A 20777-nucleotide genomic window follows, 5' to 3' on the forward strand; every position below is an offset into this window, starting at 1 on the left:
ACAACCCCCCCCCCCCCCCCCCCCCCCCCAAGGACAAGAAACAGAATCGTGAAGTCTGGAAGGCATGCCGAATCCGTAAAAAGGGCCAGTCACCAAAGATTTCTCGCATAGGGTATCATCTGAACCAAAGGCCAAAACAAATAATACTAACTCGACTGTAAAAAGAATAAACGCACCCCAACGAGAAAAAGAAGCGTGCAAACAAAGAAGAAACAACACACAAGAAAATGAACGTTGCAATAGGCCTGATAGGAGTGAGTCCTGTGTGACCGTGGGGGCAGCTCAATCTCCCTGGCCTCTAAATTTCAATAAAAGACAGTGGCTAATCACCACAGTCCAAGTTGCAGGCGCCAAGAATGCCAGTAACAAGAATCCAGAGAAAGAAAAAAATGGATGGGTAGAATAATAATCACCGAAAAGGCGAAACAGGACTCGGTGGGTTGTCAGCCACAAGATCCTCCACCGACTGCAGACTAACTGGCCGAGACTGGTAGTAAGCAGCCGGGGCGCTGACGGATGCACTACGCTGGTTGGTAGGGCTATCCATGCCATCCCTAGGCCACCAGTAGAGGACGTCATTCTGCCAGCGCCGCACGTCAATGACCCTCAGCAGGGTCGAGAAGATGGAGTAGAGGAGGCGGATCTCGAGGGGCGTGATGCGGAGCCTGTGTAGGAGCCATCGGTTGACGTAATCGAACCGGTTTTCGAACTGCGAGAGAACCCTCGAGATGCCGTGCTCCTTCCTCAAGTCTTCAATAATGCGGGCCGTCTCCGGCTCCTCGCGAGGCAACTCCTGGGCCTTAGCCCAGGCCTGCTCTATGGTGAGAGGCTGATCTTGGAAGAGCAAGTGCCTCGAGGTCGACAAGAGGCCTGTGAAACGAGTGGTAGCTGGTTCTTCCTCTTCGTCTTCGGATACTTCCTCGTCCTGAATATCCAGGGTGTGAGCTTCGCTGAGGGGCAGCTGCGCAATGTCATAGACGATAGAATAATCCTCATTGTAGTACGCTGATTGAGGCATGACGCCTTTCGCCTTGCAGTCCTGAGCTAGCCGAACTACTTTATGTTCTGCCTGGTCGACCTTGTCCCGGGCACGTTGCTCGTTGTCCTCGAACTCACAGAGGAACTCGTAGTCTTCCTCGGCCACACTCTCTGGTCTGAGATTTTTCCACGCATCTCCGGTTTTTTGGAAGTGATCGACTCTTTCTCTAAGGGATTCGATCTTTGCTTGGATCTTGTCGAGTTCCGTACTATGATATTGCTCTCCTCTGTGAAAGCCGTTCCGCTCAAGCTTTAGCTTTTGTAATTGCTGCTCTGAATTAAGGAGGTCGATCTTGACTCCCCTTTCCAAGTTGTCGATAATGACACTCCAACGACCTAGCAACTCGGTGTGATGCTCGTTGGCCAGAGTCCGCTCAGCGACGGCGTCGAGCAGTTCTTGATATTTCGGGTGTAGGTCTATTGGGCGGTCGCCAGATATTCCCATTAAGTGGTATGGGACGGGCTGTTTCTGCTCATCTGGTCTTGGTGAAGACGGCGGCAGGGCGGCCGCCTCGGGCTTCAAAAGTCGAGTGTCAAACCAAGAACTAAAGAAGAGCCGCTCAGCGTTTTCCAGGGCGGTCTCGCTTGCATCCAGCTCCTTTCGCAGCTTGCCATACTGGTCTTCGGCATCCAGATATGCAGCCATGTGCCACTGCACTTCGTGAAAAAGCTCTAGTGTATTGGGGGATCTCAGCTCTGAGAGGGCGGAGGCATCATCCAGCACGATCAACGACCTCAACAGTCCTATCAAGGCATTATCTGCCTTGCTCTTGTCCCTTTGCAAGGTTTGCAATTCGTTGTGTTTTTGTCGCATACTCTCTCGCACACGTCTGGCCTTGCGTCGTTGCTCAGATAACCTTTTCCACAAGATAGTGCGGGTATCTTCAGGGTCCGACTCCGATGTAGTAACAGCGTCGGTATCGTCATTACCTGGCCCCTCGGCTCGCTGCTGGAGCGGCACTGGTGATTCTATCCGTTGCAGCTGTTCCACGATGGCATGTTCGCGCATTCTGACGAAGGTGGGACTGGGTTGCCGCATGGTGCGCCGAAGCGGGGGGAACTGCTGGTCGTATTTGTCGATGTCTTGGAGCTCACTGGACTGTTGAGAATCTATCATGGAGCTGCCGTATCCGCTATGCCTGGAGGAACTATAGTTCGCGTCCGACATGTCCGCCCGTGTGTCGGGGTCATCGACCCGAGCCGGATGACTGACATCGTCCGACTCGGCGTACACTCGCCCCTTGAAGGTTGCTTTGAATAGAGGCGGGTTCTGCTCGTCCTTGTGCGTATCACCGGCCGGCACGGGCGTCTCCACGAGTAGGCTCAGAGAAGAAGCGTTTCTCACTCCGCTGCCGGCTATCGCCGCCGTAAGGTCTGGGACCGAGGAGGGTGCATGTCGTCGGCCCAGACCACCGGGGTCCGTACGGACGTTCAGCCTGTTTGGTGTTCTCCGCAAGGCTTGAGGAGGACGGCGCTGTGGACTCTTGGCAGACAGGGAAGGGTGACGGCGATGGTGGCCATGTCTTGATGCATCCTTCTGGTCTGATGGTGGATGGGCTTTTGCGGCGTGAGCATGCTTTCCAGACCTTTGCCGGTCACCAGCAGCCTGGGGACTGGTCGGCGGTGACTCGGTCATCAGGGAATCAACACTCTGAACAGGAGTCAGGCTTAGTGGTAGCAGATGTCACAGCCATGTTCCTCACATGAGGTCTTATGGGCCTGGAGCACTGGAGAGGTCGGTGTCGGGAGAGGGGTGCTTGACCCGGGTGCAAACATCTGCAGTCTGCCGCCTGAGGCCTGTCGATTAGAGGGTGCCCTTGTTTGCCTTCGTCGCCTTCCACAGTCCGAGACCATCTTTCAGACGGCTAGGAGAAGGGCGCCCCGGCTCTGGTGGGAAATAGCCCGGAACCCGTGAGGCTCAACAGAACAAGGGACGTGTCGGAAGCAACTTGGTGGCCTTGTACACACACACTTACATGCGCGCGCGCAGACAGACACACACACACACACACACGAACGCACACAAAATAGTCGCAACGATGGCGAGGGCTTGTTTGAAGGAAATCGGGATTGGGACAAGTCAGGTACCGAACTGGACAGAGAGGCGCGAGCTCAGCAAAAAAAGAATAAGGAACCAGTCGAATCAGGCAAGAAATCACAGATGGCAGGTCCGAGGTGGTATGGACAGCGAATCAGGGAGGAGCGTTACACCGTTCGTTCGCCTTACATTTTTGTCTGGAATTAACGGCATCTCTTTTTTTCTTGTGCTTCAACCATCTCTGGGAACACCCTCGCACCCTCGCACCCTCGCACCCTCGCACCCCCCCTCCCCGCCCTCCCCCGTCTGCCCATCATTCCATCCATGGATCTCCCCTCCGTCCACCCAATGTCGGCGTTTATGACACGGCCCGCCACGCCACTACTACAAATACCGACTCACCGGTTTCATCACTTTCAGGGAAACCCCCTTTCAGGGATCGACACTAGCGCCGGCCGTTTTGCTGGTTCTACGATCATTGATGGGATCGAATGTGATTGACACACGGCTGTGGCCCCAATTAGGTACACAAAATTACCACCATCCTCTTGTCCTCGATGAATGGTGACCTATAAGCAGTCTCCTGTTCGTCATTGATGGGAGCTCGAGTACGAGTCCTGCTGAGGCCCCCCCACTCGGCTCCCCTCCCTGAGTCATCGTGTGCGCAGCTGAGTGGTGGCACGTCTCAGTGACTGTCGCACTTGGCCCCATCACGAGAAGAAAGTCAGGCCAAACAAAAAGCAACTTTGCGAAGTTTGTTATTAGGCGGCTGCAATATGTAGGCATGTATGGATGTCAAATGACCAGCGGAATCCAAGGGGACACAAGCGGGCAGTCGTGGTGGCTATTACTTCAGGTAGATAGATCCCTCGGCTACATTTGACTCACCCGGTCCTTGTTGTGTTGGAGGTGGGTGGCAGACTTGACAAAAGAGCATATCGCCATCGAAGATCCGACGCGCGAACTGTGGCATTCCAAACCTTTGCGTCGGGACATGCGCGTATGTGTGTGCGTGCGTGTCTTCCCCGGACAGCGCAGCCAGAAAGCATCATGCAGCCCTGCTCCCACGACTGACTGTGAAATGCGCGACGGGCGCATATTCCTTTTGCTGTTCAGAGCTGGGGACGCCGGCTTCTTTCGTGGCCGCGTCGACTACGGAGTAAGCTCTTGGAAAGACGGTGTGATGGCGATGGGTGGCTGTGGACTGGACGGAAAACGCTTTGGGCACTGACCCAGCCATGTGTCCCGTCTCTGTCGTTCATTCGCGCCACGACAAGGACTCGAATCGCGATGAAGGGCGCCGCCGGGATTAATTGGTGCCGCGTTCTTCTCATCCCAATCGACGAATGGACTTCGGGGAGCCCACGGATCAGATCTGGCCTGTTGCGACACTCGTAGAACATCTGATGCTTCTTCCCAAGATTCCTCTTTCCTTGCTACCCGAAGCGGTGACACCAGCACTAGGCAGGAGCTAATCGAGTGGCTCTCCCCCACTTTCTCCCGCTGCATTCTCCACCCGCCTTTAGCGTCCGCTAATGTCCGCTAATGTTAGTGCTGTTGCTCCCTGATAGGATGATGCCATAGCCCGCCATTGACAGTGGCCTCCTCCCTCTCCTCCGCCCACCTATTATCATCGCCAGACCGTACTTTGGAACCGACCTAGTGTGGTGGCATTCAACTGATTCTCTTTGATTGCGCTTCCCTCCCCTCCGACGTTTTGGCCCTCGGGTCTTCGGCTGCGAGTGATACGCTGCCTGTCGAGAGAGACCAGGCTGCATGTGGCTGCATCAGACAGAGCATCAGAGGCGGGCCTGGTGGTAGCTCGGCGGTAATCTTCCTGGCCTGGGGAGAGCAGGCCTTTCACGTTGCCAGTCATGTCGCCTCCTCTCCTCTCGTGGCCGGCGTTACATCATTCGTTGCATTGAGCAGAGAATGGTGTGCATGCGCTTTGCCCCCCTCCCCTCCCTCCAGTCTTCACACACATATCGTTCCGGCCCGCATCACCCCATCAGCAAACCGGACATTCACATCGTCAAGACTTCTTCAACGGTGCTTGGCACTTGCCCAATCATCATATCCCCTCACCCTCCCCGAAGCGGGTGTGCTTGGATGCACTGCGTGCCTCCTCATCAATGTGTCGAAGCTGCGCGCATCTTTCCTGTTCGTGATGGCGGTGGCACCAGTGTCATTGGCCCGGTGCGGAAGATAAGCATTGGTCACTGTCTGCCAGACTGCTCCCTTCTCTGCTCTTGTCTTGGCTTGCCTCTCCTCTCTTTCGCTGCTCCGCTCCTGTTTGTCGACCTGACCGTCAGGTATCTGTTCTCCAGATGCCGTCCGTCCTTTTCCCGCCCCCTCCCTCCACCGTGCAATGGTCTAGTTAACCCACTGACCCGTTCTTTGCGCAACCCTCCCGGCGTGCCAACCCCGGTCGCTCCCTTCTTTCCCCGGTCTTTCGACGAATCATCCGTTCAGGCTACAATTACCACGCGAAAGAACCGCGAATGCAGCTATCTGCAAGCAAGTTGTGCAGATGACTGCTTGCATGTTATCCCATCCACTGGAGCCAGTCGCTCTCACATACTCACTTCCACAAGCTTCTTGGGGTTCTCACGTTGAATCCAAGCCAATGCTAGGGCTTTACCAGTCCGCTCGCAGAGCCTCAATCTCTGACTGGGTGTATAAATGTACCCCCTCCTTGCAGCTGGCTGCGGTCTGACATGTCTTTTTTGGGGTGCTGTCCTGCCTCTGTGGTTCCTATGGTCGCCTTGAGCTCCTCTTCCTTATAGCAGTGGTAAAGCCGACCCGAGAGCACCTTGACCCCAGAGATTACCTTCGCGTGGTGTATGTATCGCCGCGGAGCCGGAAGGCCCGCCACGGCCATGCGTATTCGTCATGAGTTCCCAATATACGTATGGTGAATGGCAGTATATCAGCAGCCACGAGTTTCGTGGCTATGTCCGCGATGTCTATGATCAGAACGGTACGCCGTCCTTGAAGCTGCAATGTTGTCCCCCTCCCCCGAAGGTGATGCCTACACAATTTCCACTCAAGCTGATACCCATTCCTTGGGGCGCAAACAGGACGCTGGTTTCAAGAGGCGAGCCGAGATCCTAGTTTCAACAATCCACGAACCCAACAGCCTGTCGATGAGGTGGCACAGCAACTGCAGCAGACCTCACTAGATCCTTCATACGGAAGCTCACCACCGGGAGGAGGTAGCTACACAACCAGTAGGCGGTCCTTCTCTTTTGTTCTACAATGCGAACGAAAATAACCAATTGCCCCGGCGCCTAGACGTCTACTCGTCCTCTCCGCCTGTGTCCAAGGGCAAAGGAAAGGCCAAAGAGGAGCCCAAGAGCTCGTCGCATAAGCACCACAGCTCCTCAAAAGACTCGTCGTCCAAGGGCAAACAAGCGCCAGTGCCGTCTTCGTCGAAAAGCAAGCACTCGGAAAGTCGCGACTCTGGCAAGTCTCGGAAGCACAAGGACGACAAATATGATGCTGCCCCAGAAGATCCATTCTATGCTACTTCGAGCGCCCAGTCCGTGGCATATTCATACCGTAACTACAAAGCTCTGTCATAACGCGCTATGTGTCGTTGCTCACTGAGATGTAGCTACAGCGGCGGAAGGGTCTGGACAAGCACAGCCTATAGACCCGACGTATGGGTACCCCCAAACTGGGGATACCCAAGCCCAAGTGTCGGAGAAGTCGAGTGGGAAATCCCACAAAAAGGACGACAAAGGAGATGAGGATGAAGGCAAGCCATCCCCTCTGGAAATCATTCTTTGCCACCCACTAACTACTTTTCTTCTACAGGAGCCCAGGCGTCTGTTGGCAATACTCGCGCTGATGTATCTGCAATGAATCCCACTCAAGGGTACAGCACCAGCGATGCCGGCTACGCGACATCCCCCGTGGACTACTCGGCTGTAGCCCAACCATCATATAGTGAGTGACTAGAAGGGTGGCCTTGTATTTATTCTCGGAACTTGCGCAGACTGAGTGTCGCCCTTTCTAGCGTATGCAACACCAAGCGGTCTCGCTCCGATCTCCGAGGGCGATCCTTATCTCGGAAACGCACCATATCCAGGAAGCTCCTACGGAGGCTACGGTAGGTCGTCTACTTATGCAGCCCGTATATACACGTGCTGAGTTGATGCCACAGCGCCGCCCGTCTCGCGCGGCTCAGACCAGAAGCAGGCTTTGGCATCCTCTTCCAAGAAAGGGAAGAAGGACTGGTCAAGTGGATTGCCGGAAACCATCGATCCTCGTGAGTTGTGCTCATCTCATGTTTGGGTGGTGTGAGATTAATATTAGGTTCGCCGTAGGCTACGTTGTTGAGCCTTCCAAGAAGTTCGCGATTGGCCAAGTACGCGTTGCGTTTCTCCCCTATGACACTATGTGCTGACACTCTGAAAAGGTATTCAAAATTCTTTGGTCTGAACCGAGAGGCCAGACGACTCGCGAAGATATCGATAAGATGACCGAGAAGGCCAAAGTAAGAACCGAGTTCGGTGATGTCTTCTACATCAGCTTCCGTCGTTATATTGTCGCCAGAGAGGATCAAGGACATAGCATCTGCGTGTAAGAAATCCGGCTGGTTCCGGAAAGTCCGGTCCGAGCTGATCTTGTTCTATCAGGCCGATTCTCACTTACGAAGGGAAGGCGTGCAGCAAGAGAGGAGTCAAGCCAGAGAAGCACGGTATCATCTATGACGCCTACTCCCGTGAGCGTGACCCCACAAAGCCTCTCAGGAGCGAGCCTTCTCTTGGCTTCAAAGCAATCAAGATGATATCGACCGTTCGAGACGAGAAACTGGCCAAGGAGTCGCGCATCAATTATTCCAAGCCGATGACGATCGAGCACAACGTCAGGGTATTCTTCATCGGCTACATCCCCGACGAGGATCTGGAAACCTTTCTTGCAGCGGTCGACAAATCCTGGGCTCCCAAAAAGAAGCGTTAGGGTGCAGCCCACTGCCGCCGTTGCGCAGGGTCGCGTTCCTTCCAGGCTAGACCCGGCGCATACTACGGAGGAGGCTCCCACCGATTTCGCCCCGAACGCTCTTGACAGTGATGCTGTTGCGGTGCGCTGAAGACAGCTCGAGCAAACATCTCTAAACGTTTTACTATTTCTGCGGATGAACTTTTATACGTTGCGTGTGCCCAGGGGAATCACAACATTCTCTGGCCGCCGCGATCGGTCAGATTTCATCGCGACATTTCGACTTGAGTTGATACCAGGGTATGCAAGCCACTTGAGACTTTGAATCGCCTTATTCCTCTGGGTTTTGCTTCTCTGACCGTTTCCTACCCACACTCTCTTGACCTGCTGGCTTTGCTCTTGGTATTCTTTCCCCGGTCTCTTTCTTCTTCTTTCCTTTTCGCTTTGTGCCTCTCCCCTTGTGACCTTGAAACTTCAGCCGGAAGGTTTGAGCTTCGGCCTGGCCGAGCGGCTGATGATGTTATGAGTGATGACTGCGAGACTTTCTGTGGTCTCCCCTTTTTTGTCTCTTTTTTTTTTCTTTTTCTGCTTGAAGATTCTCTTTCCCTCATGCCTCTTCCGTCTGATGTGTTGGGTCTGATGCGCTTTCGTCTGATGCGTCTCGTCTAATGTGCTTAGCGTGGTGTGGGGGTGGGGCGACAACGCTTATTTCAACAGACTGTGGATGCAAAAGGGGGGACGACATGCGCACACAGATACTTTGACAGACGTCGACATGGGGTTTTTCTTGGACCCCATGTAGCTGAGATGAATCAACTCAAGCTTCATCACCAGTTTGGATAATAGCCAATACGGACAATGTCTTGCGAACAAAACAGTTGTTGTTCAAAGGGGTGGTCCAGTTTGATTCCTGATAAGTTCCGTAGTTGGTCATGGGGATCGCGATACCCAGCCTCGACAGACGGCCTTCCACTCTCCACGGCCCTGTCGTCTCCTGCTGCTGAATACTGAATACCGGCCGGCAATTTATCGGGCTATCTTCGCTTTATCCACCTCTCCAAGCTGCCCACTGCTTCCTAGCGTGCCAACTTTATTTCTCCAAGCCCCACGTCGAATCTCGAACTCATCGGAGGACCAGGCCACTCCTTTTTAGATTGCGTATCTTGTCTGGCTGCTATCACTCGAGCCACAGTGAGCAGGCCTCGTCGATTCTGCTTCAGGATCGTCTCACTTTCTAGACACCTGTCAGCCTCTGACTTGCACCACTCCCGTTTCCAGACCCGCGGTCCAGCTGTCTTCGATGAAGCAGACTATCTAGTCACTCGGTTCTGGATCTATTCCCTGCTCCCTTTGACGACAGAAGGTCAGCTATTTCATTACTCTGCTTGGCTGTCTGATCCAATTCGCGTTCAACCTCGAATTGTCTGCTGCCCTGACGATCTATCTGCTCGGCCTCATACCTAGCAGTTCACGAACTCCCAACACGGCAGAACAACACAACTGACTGAATCCTTGCCAATGAGCACTGCATCATCCTCATAATGGACGACTCTCCGGCCCAGTTTATCTGGCCCCCAGCCCATTCGATCTGGCTCCCACCCCTGCAGATTGGGCCCTCAGCTCAGTTGATCTGGCCCAAGGGCCGGCTTCCCGTGGAGCTTTTTGAGACTATCGCCGACTACCTCACCCGCAAAGATGTCCAGAGTATGCGCCTGGTCTGCAAGGAATTTGATAGCAAGGTTTCGCAGCTGTACTTTCGCAACGTAGTCCTCCGTTTCAGGCCCGGTATCCTGGACAGCACAGACCCGAGGGATGATGCCAAGCAAAATGCTTCTCTGTCCAACGCCTCGGCTGTCGTCGACCGAGGCGAGAACGTTTTCAATACGTTTGGAGGCTACATCCAATCCTTTGCCTTTGCCCTGGAGCTCAGCGAGCAGGACCTCTGCCGCCCGCCCATGAAGCTGAACCAGGAACTGATCCCAGCGCCATGGGGATTCTATCGCTGGCCTGTCGACAAGTATGTGCGCTTCGGCAGCTTTGAGGACCTTGAGGACTCGGCCGACGAGACTCGGGGCATCACCGAGGCCCTGAGCAAGCTCGTCAACCTCCGAGAGCTGGGCCTGTCCTGCGACGCGGGCTACGGCTACCTCAGCGGCCACGATTGCAGGCCTACCCGGCACCACCGGGTGTTCCCGAGCTCCCGGTACGAGCCGGATCCGCTACCCCCGGTACCAGTCGACAATACCCCCAACCGCGAGACTTTCCTCCGCTACCGCCTGCTTAAGGAGATGGCGCTGCGGGCGGGCTACGAAGCCGATGAACATAAGAATGTCATTGCGCTGCTTTTGAGCTGCGAGGGAAAGCCCAGCGACTGGGCGCAGAAGCCCCCCGAGGCCGCCATTGTGGCAGCGCCGGGAGGTGGTCCGCAGCTAGGAGACGCAGGTAAGCACTCGGCAGCCCGGTCATTTGTATCCCCCCTCGGACTGCCCGTCCTTGCATGCTGAAAAGAGCGCGTATGCTAATTCTAAGTGGTACCACACTCGCAAGTCAAATTTGGAGATGAAGACTTTAGCCGCTCATCCTTACTATTCAGGGATCTGATCCCCGGGAGTCTTACTGCGATGCAGAGACAGGTCCTGCTTGAGATGATGTGGGCCCAGGAGGCGCTCATTCAGACCTTGACCATCGCTGTCATCGACTGCAAGGTCACCTTCTCCAATCTCACGACCATCACCATTGCCCGGATCCCCGGCAGCCTGGTGCATCTCTTTCACCGGCATGACTTCTGGGCCGCTTGCGAGTCGCTCGAGAAGCTCTCTGTCGCCGTCATTCCCGACTGGCGAGTGTTCACGAAGAACCGCGACGAAGAGTTCTTCTTCAACACCCACATCAGCCCCGTCACCTCTTGCAAGCCCGTGTTCCTCTTGCTGAACGAGTTCGTCGCTGCGCTTCCCCGGCTCGACGCCCTGCACTTTGAGTGGATCTGCGGCGGCGAGCTGGCCAGGGGCAAGGCCCAGCGCAACCGCTGGGTCCTCCCTGCGCCGCTGGTCCTCGACACCTCCGCGCTGACCCGCTCGCAAGTATCCTCTGCGCCTCGCGAGCTGCTGTCGCTACCGTCCGTCAAGCGGCTCTCTCTGAAGAACTGCTGGGTCACCCCGCACGTCTTCCTCCGAGTCATCTCCGACATGGCCGCCGACCACAACCTGACCGAGCTCGAGCTGGAGACGGTCTCCATGACCGGCTGCCCCTCCGGCGGTCGCTCGCCGACCATAGTCGTCCCGAGTGACCCGTTAGCACCCTGGCCGCTCTGCATTCCAAAGGACCTCATAATGCTAATGGCCGCGCCAATCGACCTCGGACGGCTGAACGACCGGTTCGAGAACGAACTGGGCGGCGACACTTTGGTCGTTGTCATCCACCCCAACGGTGACATCACCACTGCCACGGCCAGCCAGCCGCAGCCGTCCTCCGAGGACCCATCGCCCTGGCCGCTCCCGCCCAACTGCGCCGTCCCCTGCCCGGACCTCCTGAGCTGGGCCCACGTGCTCAACGAGCTCACGCCCGGCCGCACCATCGAGGAGCACTTTGACGGCGAGGCCCGCCCCAAGGACGACGACAACTTCGCCGCCCTGGCCAGGGGCGCCGCCGCCTGGGCCGGCACCCCGCGCCTGCGGTCCTCGGCCGGCGGGCCCGCGCTGGCCACCCTCCTGCTCAAGAACTGCGGCTACTGCCTCGTCGACGTCGAGCAGCTCGACAACGCCTCGTGGCTCGGCCGCTTCGCGGACCCGCACGACGCCGTCACGGGCGGGCCCGAGCTCCTCGACGCCCTCGACGCCCTCGACGGCACGCAGCTCGAATCGGAGGACCCGCTGCTGGCGCGCGTCGTCGACGTCCTCCGCCCGGGGTGCGAGGCCGCCGTCCTGCGCCGCGTGTTCGGCCTGCGGCTCGGCTGCCTCGGGCTCCTGTACGGCGCCGGGTTCGTCGACGAGATGGCGCGCGACGGCCTGCGGCGCTGGGGCGTCGGCCGGTTCAGCGGCGGCTGGGTCCTGGGCGCGGCGAGGCCCGTCGAGGAGCTGTGGCCGCCGCCGCCCGAGACGGACGCGGACCGGGCGGCGATGAAGAAGGAGGATGATGAACTTCCACCCTGGGCGGCGGATCGCGTGGAGCCTGATGTGCCCCTGTGGATGCAGGCCCGGGATGACGACGATGAAGACTTCGAGGACCAGCAGGGGTTCCAGCAGTTGTTCCAGCAGGACATGATGGACCCTGATCACCCTTTCGTCTAACCAGCAGAGCTGAACAGCTGGATTTGTGGAGATGACGGCCAGCGCGACTTCTTTTCTCTTTTCCTCAGCATCGCGACTTAGAGAGAGAGTCTCTCCTGCTTGTCCGGAGGCATAGACTCTTCCTTCTCACTTATTCCTCGTTTTATTTCGACTTCCTCACCAGCAATGTCTGCGACGAAGCCCTACATGGATTCTGTCAGATCGGTGTTTGTTCAACTTACAGCAACACCCCGAATCTCTGTACTATCACCACTGTACCCATCATCTTTTTTTTCTTTTTTTTCTTTCTTCGTCTCTGGCATCATCGACGTCGTCTATACGACATACTTGCCAGCGAGCATATTCGTCATCATCATCTGTGCCTTTGTTCTGCATTCTTCGCAGATCGGTGTTAGCATGAAGCATACACGGGGCCCGGAAATCCCCAGATGGGGTCGGATAACGAATCATTCTGTGCTAAAGTACAGACACAGCATCGGAAAATGAAGGGGGTTGATAGAATAATAGCATGAGATCGATTGTCCCTTTTCGACAATCATGGAAATACTCTAACCGTACTGATATCGGCGGTGTTTTCCGAGCCGGAAGACGGTAATGTAGACGGCCTAGGGACGTCTAGAATCCAGCGATGTATGATAGCATAGCCAGCCAAAACAACAATTCAATGATTACTTGAGATTACTCGGAACTGGTGCGCGAGTGGTAGGGAAAGGGTGGCTGAACATGACATGTCCTCAACATCGAGGTAGATAAAGCCCGTGATCAAAATCGGCCGTCGTTCGTATCAACACATCATAAGCACGAGTGTACCTCATCGTCGTGTGGACGCATTATCAAATCTTCATGGATTTCCCTTTTTAATTGCATGCCAATCCCTAAAATGTCATGCTCACATACACCGATGAACCATGTGAAAAGCGCAAGCCAGACCGAGATGGAAATTCCACACGCCTCCCCAAGATGCAACACCCAACCACCGTCACCGCTTATGCGGCAGTGATGGCCTGGCGGACACGGCGGCCACGCTGTCTTGAGCTCAGGTGCTCATCACGACCAACAACAGCCTCGGACTTCTGGACGACCTCCTCACCCTCGGTCAGGATGAGCTCGATGTGGCAGGGGTTGGACATGTAGGGGTTGATCTGTACTGAACGTTAGTCTCTCGATTCGTCATTCACTATCGGAGGTGGAGGCAAAACATACGCGACCGTGGGCACGGTACGTCCGTCGGCGCTGCTTGGGGGCCTGGTTGACTTGGATGTGCTTGACAATCAGGTTGCCGGTGTCCAGGCCCTTGGCGTCGGCGTTGGACTCGGCGTTCTTGAGGAGGCCGAGGAGGTACTCAGCCGACTTGGTGGGCCACCGGGCCTTGGAGACGCCGAACTGCTTGCCTGTAGAGGGGAATCCGGTCAGCGTTCTGATTTTCGCAAAATTGATCCTTCATGAGTCCTTCTCCCATCTCAGATCTTCACCAGATACCCAAGAGTTCCTCCTCTTGATGCAGATCCCATGCCAAAACGAAAGATTCCAAATCTCGGGGCGTTCGCATCGTACCTTGAGCGCAGCGACCGGTGCTGCCAGCGTAGCGGCGCATGGGGACGGCCTCCTTCTTCTCCTGGACGTTCTCGAGGAACTTAACGGCGCGCTGGAGCTTCCAGCCGTTGATGGCCTGGGCGGTCTCGCGGGTGTTCTTGAAGGACACACGCAGGTAGGCACCGCGGGCGCGGGCCGACTTCTGCGGTGCAATCTCGGTGGCGGCGTAGCGAGTCTATCATGGGGAGAGGAAAAAGTCAGTCTTCGAGGATTCCATGTTGACGTCGACAAGCGACGACTCTCGAGAGGACGAAGGGGCCAGGTCCGAGGGGCCAAAATGAATTGGACATTTGTCGTAGGTCAAATAGACATCGTACTGGCCCCAAATCATCGTGAATCCGTCGTGGGGGGAGCGACTCACCATCTTTGCTGGTCGTGAGGAGGATGGACTCGGCGTTTGAGGTTCTGGAAGAGCACTTGTGAGAATGTTGAACTTTTTGCTAGGGCAGCCAAAGGCGACCCGCTCGCTTAATTTCTCAGTCGGTGTTAGGGCAGAAAAACCCTAGCACATTCGACACCCCGGCTTGCGCCCAATATTGGGAGTAAAGATACGGGGAAAACTTACCAGTATGATCAGTAATTGGCGAGAAGTTGAATGAAATAAGTTTCAGTAATGATTTCGAGTTGTAAGGAAGAGTTTTGAGCGTTTTTTGAAGGATGAATTCTCATTGGCTGCTGAAGGGGTGGGATGGAGCAAATGTTGACGGCTCCGGTGGAACAATCAGCCGAAGGGTCCTGCGGGTCCAAAAAAAAAGATAGCTTCTCTAATTTTTTTTGAGCTTGCCCCCAAGAGCTACTCGCTAGAGAATATCGTAAAGAGCCATTGTGCCACGACAGAGGGGACATTACTTGCTCAACAACTCCCAACAAGCACCCTCTATTCACGAAAACATGGGTTTCGCACCTCGAGGCGGACGTGGCGGCGCTGGTCGCGGTGGAGGCGGTTTCCGTGGTGGCGGTGGTGACCGTGGTCGCGGCGGTGGCCGAGGTGGTGCTCGCGGCGGCCGTGGAGGACCTGGTAAGTTATTGACGATGCTCGATGCAGACTTTCATGGTTCTTTGGCATTCTGGGATACTGGGGGAGGCCCTTGATGGTGTCTCCCGACCCGATTCTAGACTTTGAGATGACTTGCGACTCTTTCTTGGAAGAGGATTGCTTCAGAGCAGCTGCTAACTTCTCTCAAGGCGGTGCTCGCGGTGGCTTTGGCGGTCGTGGCCGCGGCGGCCCTCCCCGTGGCGGTCGTGGGGGCCGTGGTGGAAGGGGTGGTGCTGCCGGCGGTGCCAGGGGTGGCAAGAAGGTCGTTGTTGTAAGTTGGGATCATGTTCAAGTTCTCGAGCCTGTGTCTCAGGTATTAACACCGTGTAAAGGAGCCTCATCGTCACAAGGGTGTCTTCGTTGCCCGCGGCGGCAAGGAGGATATTCTGGCGACTATCAACCTGACCCCCGGCGAGTCAGTCTACGGCGAGAAGAGAATTTCCGTCGAGAATGCTTCCAAGAACGACGATGGCACTCCCACGACCAAGACCGAGTACCGGTAGGTGGACATATCTTGTTTGAGATACAAATCATATGAGAATAGCGAGCTGACTTTTACTAGTGCATGGAACCCCTTCCGAAGTAAGCTGGCTGCCGGTATCCTTGGTGGTATCGACAACATCTTCATGAAGCCTGGCTCCAAGGTTCTTTACCTTGGTGCTGCCTCTGGTACCTCAGTCTCCCACGTCGCCGACCTTGTCGGTCCCACCGGCTGCGTCTACGCCGTCGAGTTCAGCCACCGATCCGGCCGTGATCTCATCAACATGGCTACCAAGCGCACCAACGTCATCCCCATCGTCGAGGACGCTCGCCACCCCCTCAAGTACCGCATGCTCGTCCCCATGGTTGATGCCATCTTCGCCGATGTTGCCCAGCCTGACCAGGCCCGTATCGTCGCCCTGAACGCCAGCCTGTTCCTGAGGAAAGCTGGTGGTATGCTCATCTCCATCAAGGCCAACTGCATTGACAGCACTGCGCCGCCAGAGCAGGTCTTCGCACAGGAGGTCGAGAAGCTCAAGTCGGAGAAGTTCTTCCCCAAGGAGCAGCTGACGCTAGGTAAGATATGGTCACCCCCTGGATATATGAATCAAAGTTACTGACTAGGCGATTTTAGAACCCTATGAGCGTGACCACGCCATGGTGGCGGCCGTGTACCTGCAGAAGGAGTTTGAGGGCTAGATTAAACGACAGTGCATGTGTTGTGGCATCTATTCAGTAATCTTCTTTCATGCGGCTATAGGTGTTGACGGTGGGTTGGTTCTTCTTTGCACCATCGGGAAAGGCATCGGCGTTCAAGGTCAGGGCTTCAATTTTTCTGCAAAATGTTCTCATAGTGTGCATATGGTCATTTGAACCATCAAAATTCAAAAGATTCCCCAAGTTCCGGTGTCACGGTCGATAAATTTGTGCACATTCGGCGCGCAACAGCCGTCAGGCAATCACACTTGTTGGCCGTGTGCTCTAGCAACCAGCATTTTTGTCGAAGGCCAAACATGTTGCATGGTCAGATATTCAATTGACGCCTCCGCCACGCGAGAATTGTCGTTTCAATATTGTACAGTTCCAGTTCTATCGTACAGTCATCCACCACACCAGTCAAGTCGCTTTCATTTCGAGCCCGAGCCGAGATGCTCCTGGACGTTGGCGCCGACGGCCCCCTGCTCGGTGAACTGCTTGCCGATGCTGCCCGTCTCCTTGAACGGGCCGCCGAGCTTCTGCGCCGCGGCCCCGATCTTGCCCTCGGCGGTGAACTCCTTGCCGACCGTGCCGGCGGCGTCAAAGGCCGGGGTGTGGCCGGACGGGTGGTTTTCCTAACCAAACAAAAAAGTCCCACGAATGGTCCGTCAGCCATGATTGCATTACCGCAGTCAGTCGAAAACGGATCAAAAGAGAGAAAAAAACTAACCCTCTTGCTGACGTCCTCGTGGATCCCGCTGCCGAGGTCGGCCGTCTTGAGCGCCGCCGAGGCGCCGTCCTGCATGCCGTTTGCTCCGTCGACGGCGCGGTTGGTAGACATGATTTGTGTATGCGATTCAATGATTTTTGGGGTTTTCGAAATAGGTAGTATGTTCAATTAGCTTTTCCCCAATGGATGAATTCTCTGCAATCGATATGGGATTTCCTTGGATATCAATTGGTCGTTTTTGTTTGGTCCAAAGGTGGGATCGCTTTCTTATACATGCTGGATTTGTCAAGTTGATGTCAGGGCCGGCTCTGAATACGTCATGTCCCGCGCAGCCCCCAAGCTCCTATGATCAACAAGGCCAGTTTAACTTCACACATGACATTCTAAACCCCGCGCCCGGCACAATCGTCATTGGCATAGGCTGATACGTCACAAGAGGGAGATCGGAGGTTTCGCTCTCCCTCAGACCGCCCTTCCCATGTGATTTGTTCACGGTTGTAAGCCAATAGGGTTGAAAATACCTGACAATCTATTGCCCGCTTAGTCTACATAAACCATTTTGGACGGCCTGTCGCAAGTAACTTGCCGGCCCATAAAGTTTCGCTGCTGCCAAAGATGTGTCTTCTGTTGCTGCAAGAAGAACAGCGTAATGAGAACTTGATACCCCTCCCAACACCTTGCAAATGCAAATAATAGAACATCTCTGCCAATGATAAGGGGAATGAATCATTGGAGTTTATTTTTCTCTCTCTCAAGCATCCTCATCCTCTGCCTCCTCCACCGTGACGGATCGAGCTTTTCCCTTGCCCTTGTCCTCACTGCTGGATCCTTCATTACTTGATCCTTCCTCCGGCGGTGCGTGAACAGCAGGCGAGTCTGCCGCCTTTGGCGCCTCTGACCTCGCTTGCGAATCAACCGAACGATCACGAGTACCAGGTGTGGACGAGTCTGCCCCATTCTGTTGTACGCCAAAAGGCAAGTGTCCAGTCTCGTTTGAAAACAGTTGGGCACGTCCGCCCCAATTCGGCAGGACGGGGGTGGGTTGCGCCATCTGCACCGGCTCCCGGGGTGTGTTGAACGAGAATCCCGCCGATGCGGCCGTAGATTCCTGACCCGAAGCGCCCGTACTAACTGGCCGGTGGCCATTCTGTGCGGCCTCCAAGTTGCTGACTTCGGGTGCTGATGCAGAAGCCTGACTTGTAGTGCCTACGGCAGAGCCAGATGACGTAGCGTTTGCTCCAGGGTGCGCTTGGCTATTCGCAGTTGATGAACTTCCAGAGTTAGTGGCGTGTGCATCGAGGCGTTGAAGCGGCATCAGAGTCCAGCCGGCCGGAATGCTGACCCCTTCGGGGAGTTCGGCACTGCCTGAAGGGATAGCCTGAGCATTTGCCTCAACGCCAAGGCGTGTGACCGATGGAGAGTTAACCCTCGGCAGAAATTGCGTGTAGGCTGACGGAGGCTGGGGGACACCAGGAATAAAAGGTGGAGGCATCATGGTGGGCAGGCCGGGGGCATGTGGTACGGCTGCAGCTCCGGCGGGAGCAGCTGTGTTGTTAGTGCCAGCAGCAGATCCGTCGAGGGCGGTCTGTATTTGCCGGATGCGCTGCAACTCGAGAAGTAAAAGCCGAAGCGTCGCCGTCTCCTGCTCCGCCAGACGCAGTGATAGCGTTTGCCGTTGTATCCGCTGCTCAATCTCCCGGAGCTGGGCAAAGATAGCGTCCGGAGTGACGTCGAGAGATGCCGCCTGCCCTTGAGGTTGTGGTGTGGCTGCAGGGGGGGCAGCTGCACCGTTGGCAACGTCTTGGGGCATTCCAAGCCTCTGGGCCATGTTCTGAATGTCCTCGACACCACCTTGAGCGAAACCCAGGCGGAGTGGGCCCAGATTGATCATTCGGACCCCGTTGCCAGCCTGGGGAGCCTGTGGAGCGTTGTTTTGCGCGCCGGGAGCAGCACCATTAGCTGGCGGTTGTGCTTGGTTTTGTCCTGCCGGGAAGTTGAGGCCGACCCGGAACATCATGGCGTCGCGATTGCGGGCCGCACCCTGCGGGCCATCCATGGCCACAGATCGGCGGCAGGTGGGGCAAACTTGTTGTCTCTCAAGCCAGCTCTTCAGACAACCAAAATGCAGGATATGTCCGCATGGGAGTTTCTTCGGACGTGACCTCTCCACTTGCGTGGCGTCATTGGGGTTCCAGATGTGCATCTCCTCACGGCATATTATGCACGTGTTCTCTCGCGATAGCTCCTCCTCGGTAGCATCCGGATACTTGTTCATATCTCTGACCGCTTGTCGGTAACGCATCAGGGCGCCTAGACGCTTAATGAAAGACCGCGTAGTCAGGAAGAGGTCCCTCATAATATGAATGGGAAGACCGTAGAAGATGAGAAGGACAGTGAAGAAAGCGCCATATATGCAGAGCTTGAGGAAATCTGATGGCGGGTCAGAAACAAATGGCAAAGGTGACAGTATGAGCAGACAAGGAAAAAACATACCTGACCAAAGGTCCAAGGAAAGGACCCATTGGCCCTTGGCTTCCCAACCGGGAACTTCGATATCCATCTCGTCCACGTCGTCCTCGCTCGGCAAGGGCTCTTCCATCTCAGCCTCGGTCGCCTCACCGGCCTCTCTTCGCCGCAGTATCTCCCTGTTTGATTCTCGGATCTGTCGTCGCCGGTCCTCCAGGCGCTGTTGTGTCTGCTTCTTGACGATGCTCGCCTCCATCAAGGAGAGGATGTATCGTAAACCAGTGTGTGCCGACGACACGGTCAGGATCGCAAACTCGAAGAGGAACATGACCATCATGTCCGGTCGCGCTTGCTGGATGACCGTCGAGACGGAATAGTGCAGCAGGGCGACGTCGTAGATAAGGCTCAGAATGAGCGATATGCTCAGCCTCGTGTGGAACAGTCGCGGGTTCGACGGCGGCTGCTGCTCCAGGATCTCTATCCTCCCCTCGCCGATCCACCCCCAGACCTTCCCGGTAACGAGCGATGTGAACATGACGAGGAAGAAGACGCCGAATTGGCCGCGGAAGATGGTCATTGCCAGGCAGGTCTCCGTCACGGCGAACCAGGCCTTCTCGTAGAGCTGCTCAATCTCGACCGGGCGGAGCTGACCGAAGCATACCCGCTGTAGACAGTACATGAAGGAGCCGTACACCAGATAGATGAGGTTGATGATGATCTGTGACGTTTGCGCATGGCTGTCAGTCTATGCTCACCGGGGGGAAGGGGCCATCTCCGACACAGTGGCCAGGGTATAGGAAAAGCTTACCATCAAGCATAGATTACTTTGCGACAGGTGAACCATCGCAGAGTAGAAATTCGATCGCTGGTGGAAGGCGGAGACCACCACCGAGGCCGCGAGGGCCGTCGAGGCCTATCACGAATAAATGTTAGGACGGGGGCTGATCTCCAAGCTAGATGGGAGCTCCGGGCGATGATAATAGCTTACCCCAGCGTACCAGACGAGGCGCATCTTTGGGCAGTCTCTTCGAGGTGTTCAAACCAAGAAAAAAAAGTTGCTCAGCGCTCGACAACAATTCCAGGTTCAGGCTATGAGCCCATTCTTTCAAAGCCAGGGTTGGGGGATCGTTTCCGCCCAGATGAGGCGATGTCCGTAAGTCGCACGCGCGTTGAAGCCACGTTCACCCATGACGCAGGGGACAGGCGAGCACGGATGGCGATATTACTGACACGTGACAGCTTTTCCAACTGGAGGCCGAATCAGGAAGGGTCCTTATCTAATCTGGGCGAAAGAGCGCTTTCGCCAATCGTGCCTGCCAGAAAAACTTGCGGCGGGCCGGTCCTTGTCGCACTGACGGCCGCTGGCAACTGGTCGTTCCTTGGCCGGAGCAGTGCATTCGGGACTTTTCTTCAACGGAGGCTGAGCCGGTGCCTCGGCGTTTAATTTACGCCCGGCCGCCCGGAAAC

General features: G+C 55.8%; 7 protein-coding genes across 7 annotated transcripts; 3 read left to right on the plus strand and 4 right to left on the minus strand.

Moving 5' to 3' along the window:
• Positions 1-409: 409 nt before the first annotated feature.
• E0L32_012343 (uncharacterized protein) lies at positions 410-2674 on the minus strand (the record flags this gene model as incomplete). The annotated part of the gene is made up of 1 exon (XM_031135173.1): positions 410-2674. The coding sequence occupies one exon, from the start codon at positions 2672-2674 to the stop codon at positions 410-412; it is 2265 nt and encodes a 754-aa protein (XP_030998708.1).
• A 3294-nt stretch (positions 2675-5968) lies between these two features.
• On the plus strand, positions 5969-8044 carry E0L32_012344 (uncharacterized protein; the record flags this gene model as incomplete). The annotated part of the gene is made up of 9 exons (XM_031135174.1): positions 5969-6056; positions 6172-6306; positions 6371-6637; positions 6896-7027; positions 7098-7190; positions 7245-7349; positions 7408-7448; positions 7500-7663; positions 7720-8044. The coding sequence occupies 9 exons, from the start codon at positions 5969-5971 to the stop codon at positions 8042-8044; spliced, it is 1350 nt and encodes a 449-aa protein (XP_030998709.1).
• A 1520-nt stretch (positions 8045-9564) lies between these two features.
• Positions 9565-12309, plus strand: E0L32_012345 (uncharacterized protein; the record flags this gene model as incomplete). The annotated part of the gene is made up of 2 exons (XM_031135175.1): positions 9565-10465; positions 10553-12309. 2 exons carry the CDS (start codon positions 9565-9567, stop codon positions 12307-12309), a joined length of 2658 nt encoding a protein of 885 aa, XP_030998710.1.
• Positions 12310-13295: 986 nt separating this feature from the next.
• E0L32_012346 (uncharacterized protein) lies at positions 13296-14266 on the minus strand (the record flags this gene model as incomplete). Its single annotated transcript, XM_031135176.1, has 4 exons — positions 13296-13451; positions 13513-13700; positions 13789-14077; positions 14264-14266. 4 exons carry the CDS (start codon positions 14264-14266, stop codon positions 13296-13298), a joined length of 636 nt encoding a protein of 211 aa, XP_030998711.1.
• A 527-nt stretch (positions 14267-14793) lies between these two features.
• E0L32_012347 (uncharacterized protein) lies at positions 14794-16117 on the plus strand (the record flags this gene model as incomplete). Its single annotated transcript, XM_031135177.1, has 5 exons — positions 14794-14920; positions 15088-15209; positions 15271-15437; positions 15501-15994; positions 16053-16117. 5 exons carry the CDS (start codon positions 14794-14796, stop codon positions 16115-16117), a joined length of 975 nt encoding a protein of 324 aa, XP_030998712.1.
• A 428-nt stretch (positions 16118-16545) lies between these two features.
• Positions 16546-16955, minus strand: E0L32_012348 (uncharacterized protein; the record flags this gene model as incomplete). Its single annotated transcript, XM_031135178.1, has 2 exons — positions 16546-16749; positions 16845-16955. 2 exons carry the CDS (start codon positions 16953-16955, stop codon positions 16546-16548), a joined length of 315 nt encoding a protein of 104 aa, XP_030998713.1.
• A 640-nt stretch (positions 16956-17595) lies between these two features.
• Positions 17596-20322, minus strand: E0L32_012349 (uncharacterized protein; the record flags this gene model as incomplete). Its single annotated transcript, XM_031135180.1, has 4 exons — positions 17596-19274; positions 19338-20028; positions 20119-20223; positions 20299-20322. 4 exons carry the CDS (start codon positions 20320-20322, stop codon positions 17596-17598), a joined length of 2499 nt encoding a protein of 832 aa, XP_030998714.1.
• Positions 20323-20777: the final 455 nt, after the last annotated feature.

Source organism: Thyridium curvatum (genome assembly GCF_004353045.1).
Source record: "Thyridium curvatum strain D216 chromosome Unknown NODE_158_length_21647_cov_87.171097, whole genome shotgun sequence".
Lineage (NCBI taxonomy): Eukaryota > Fungi > Ascomycota > Sordariomycetes > Thyridiales > Thyridiaceae > Thyridium > Thyridium curvatum.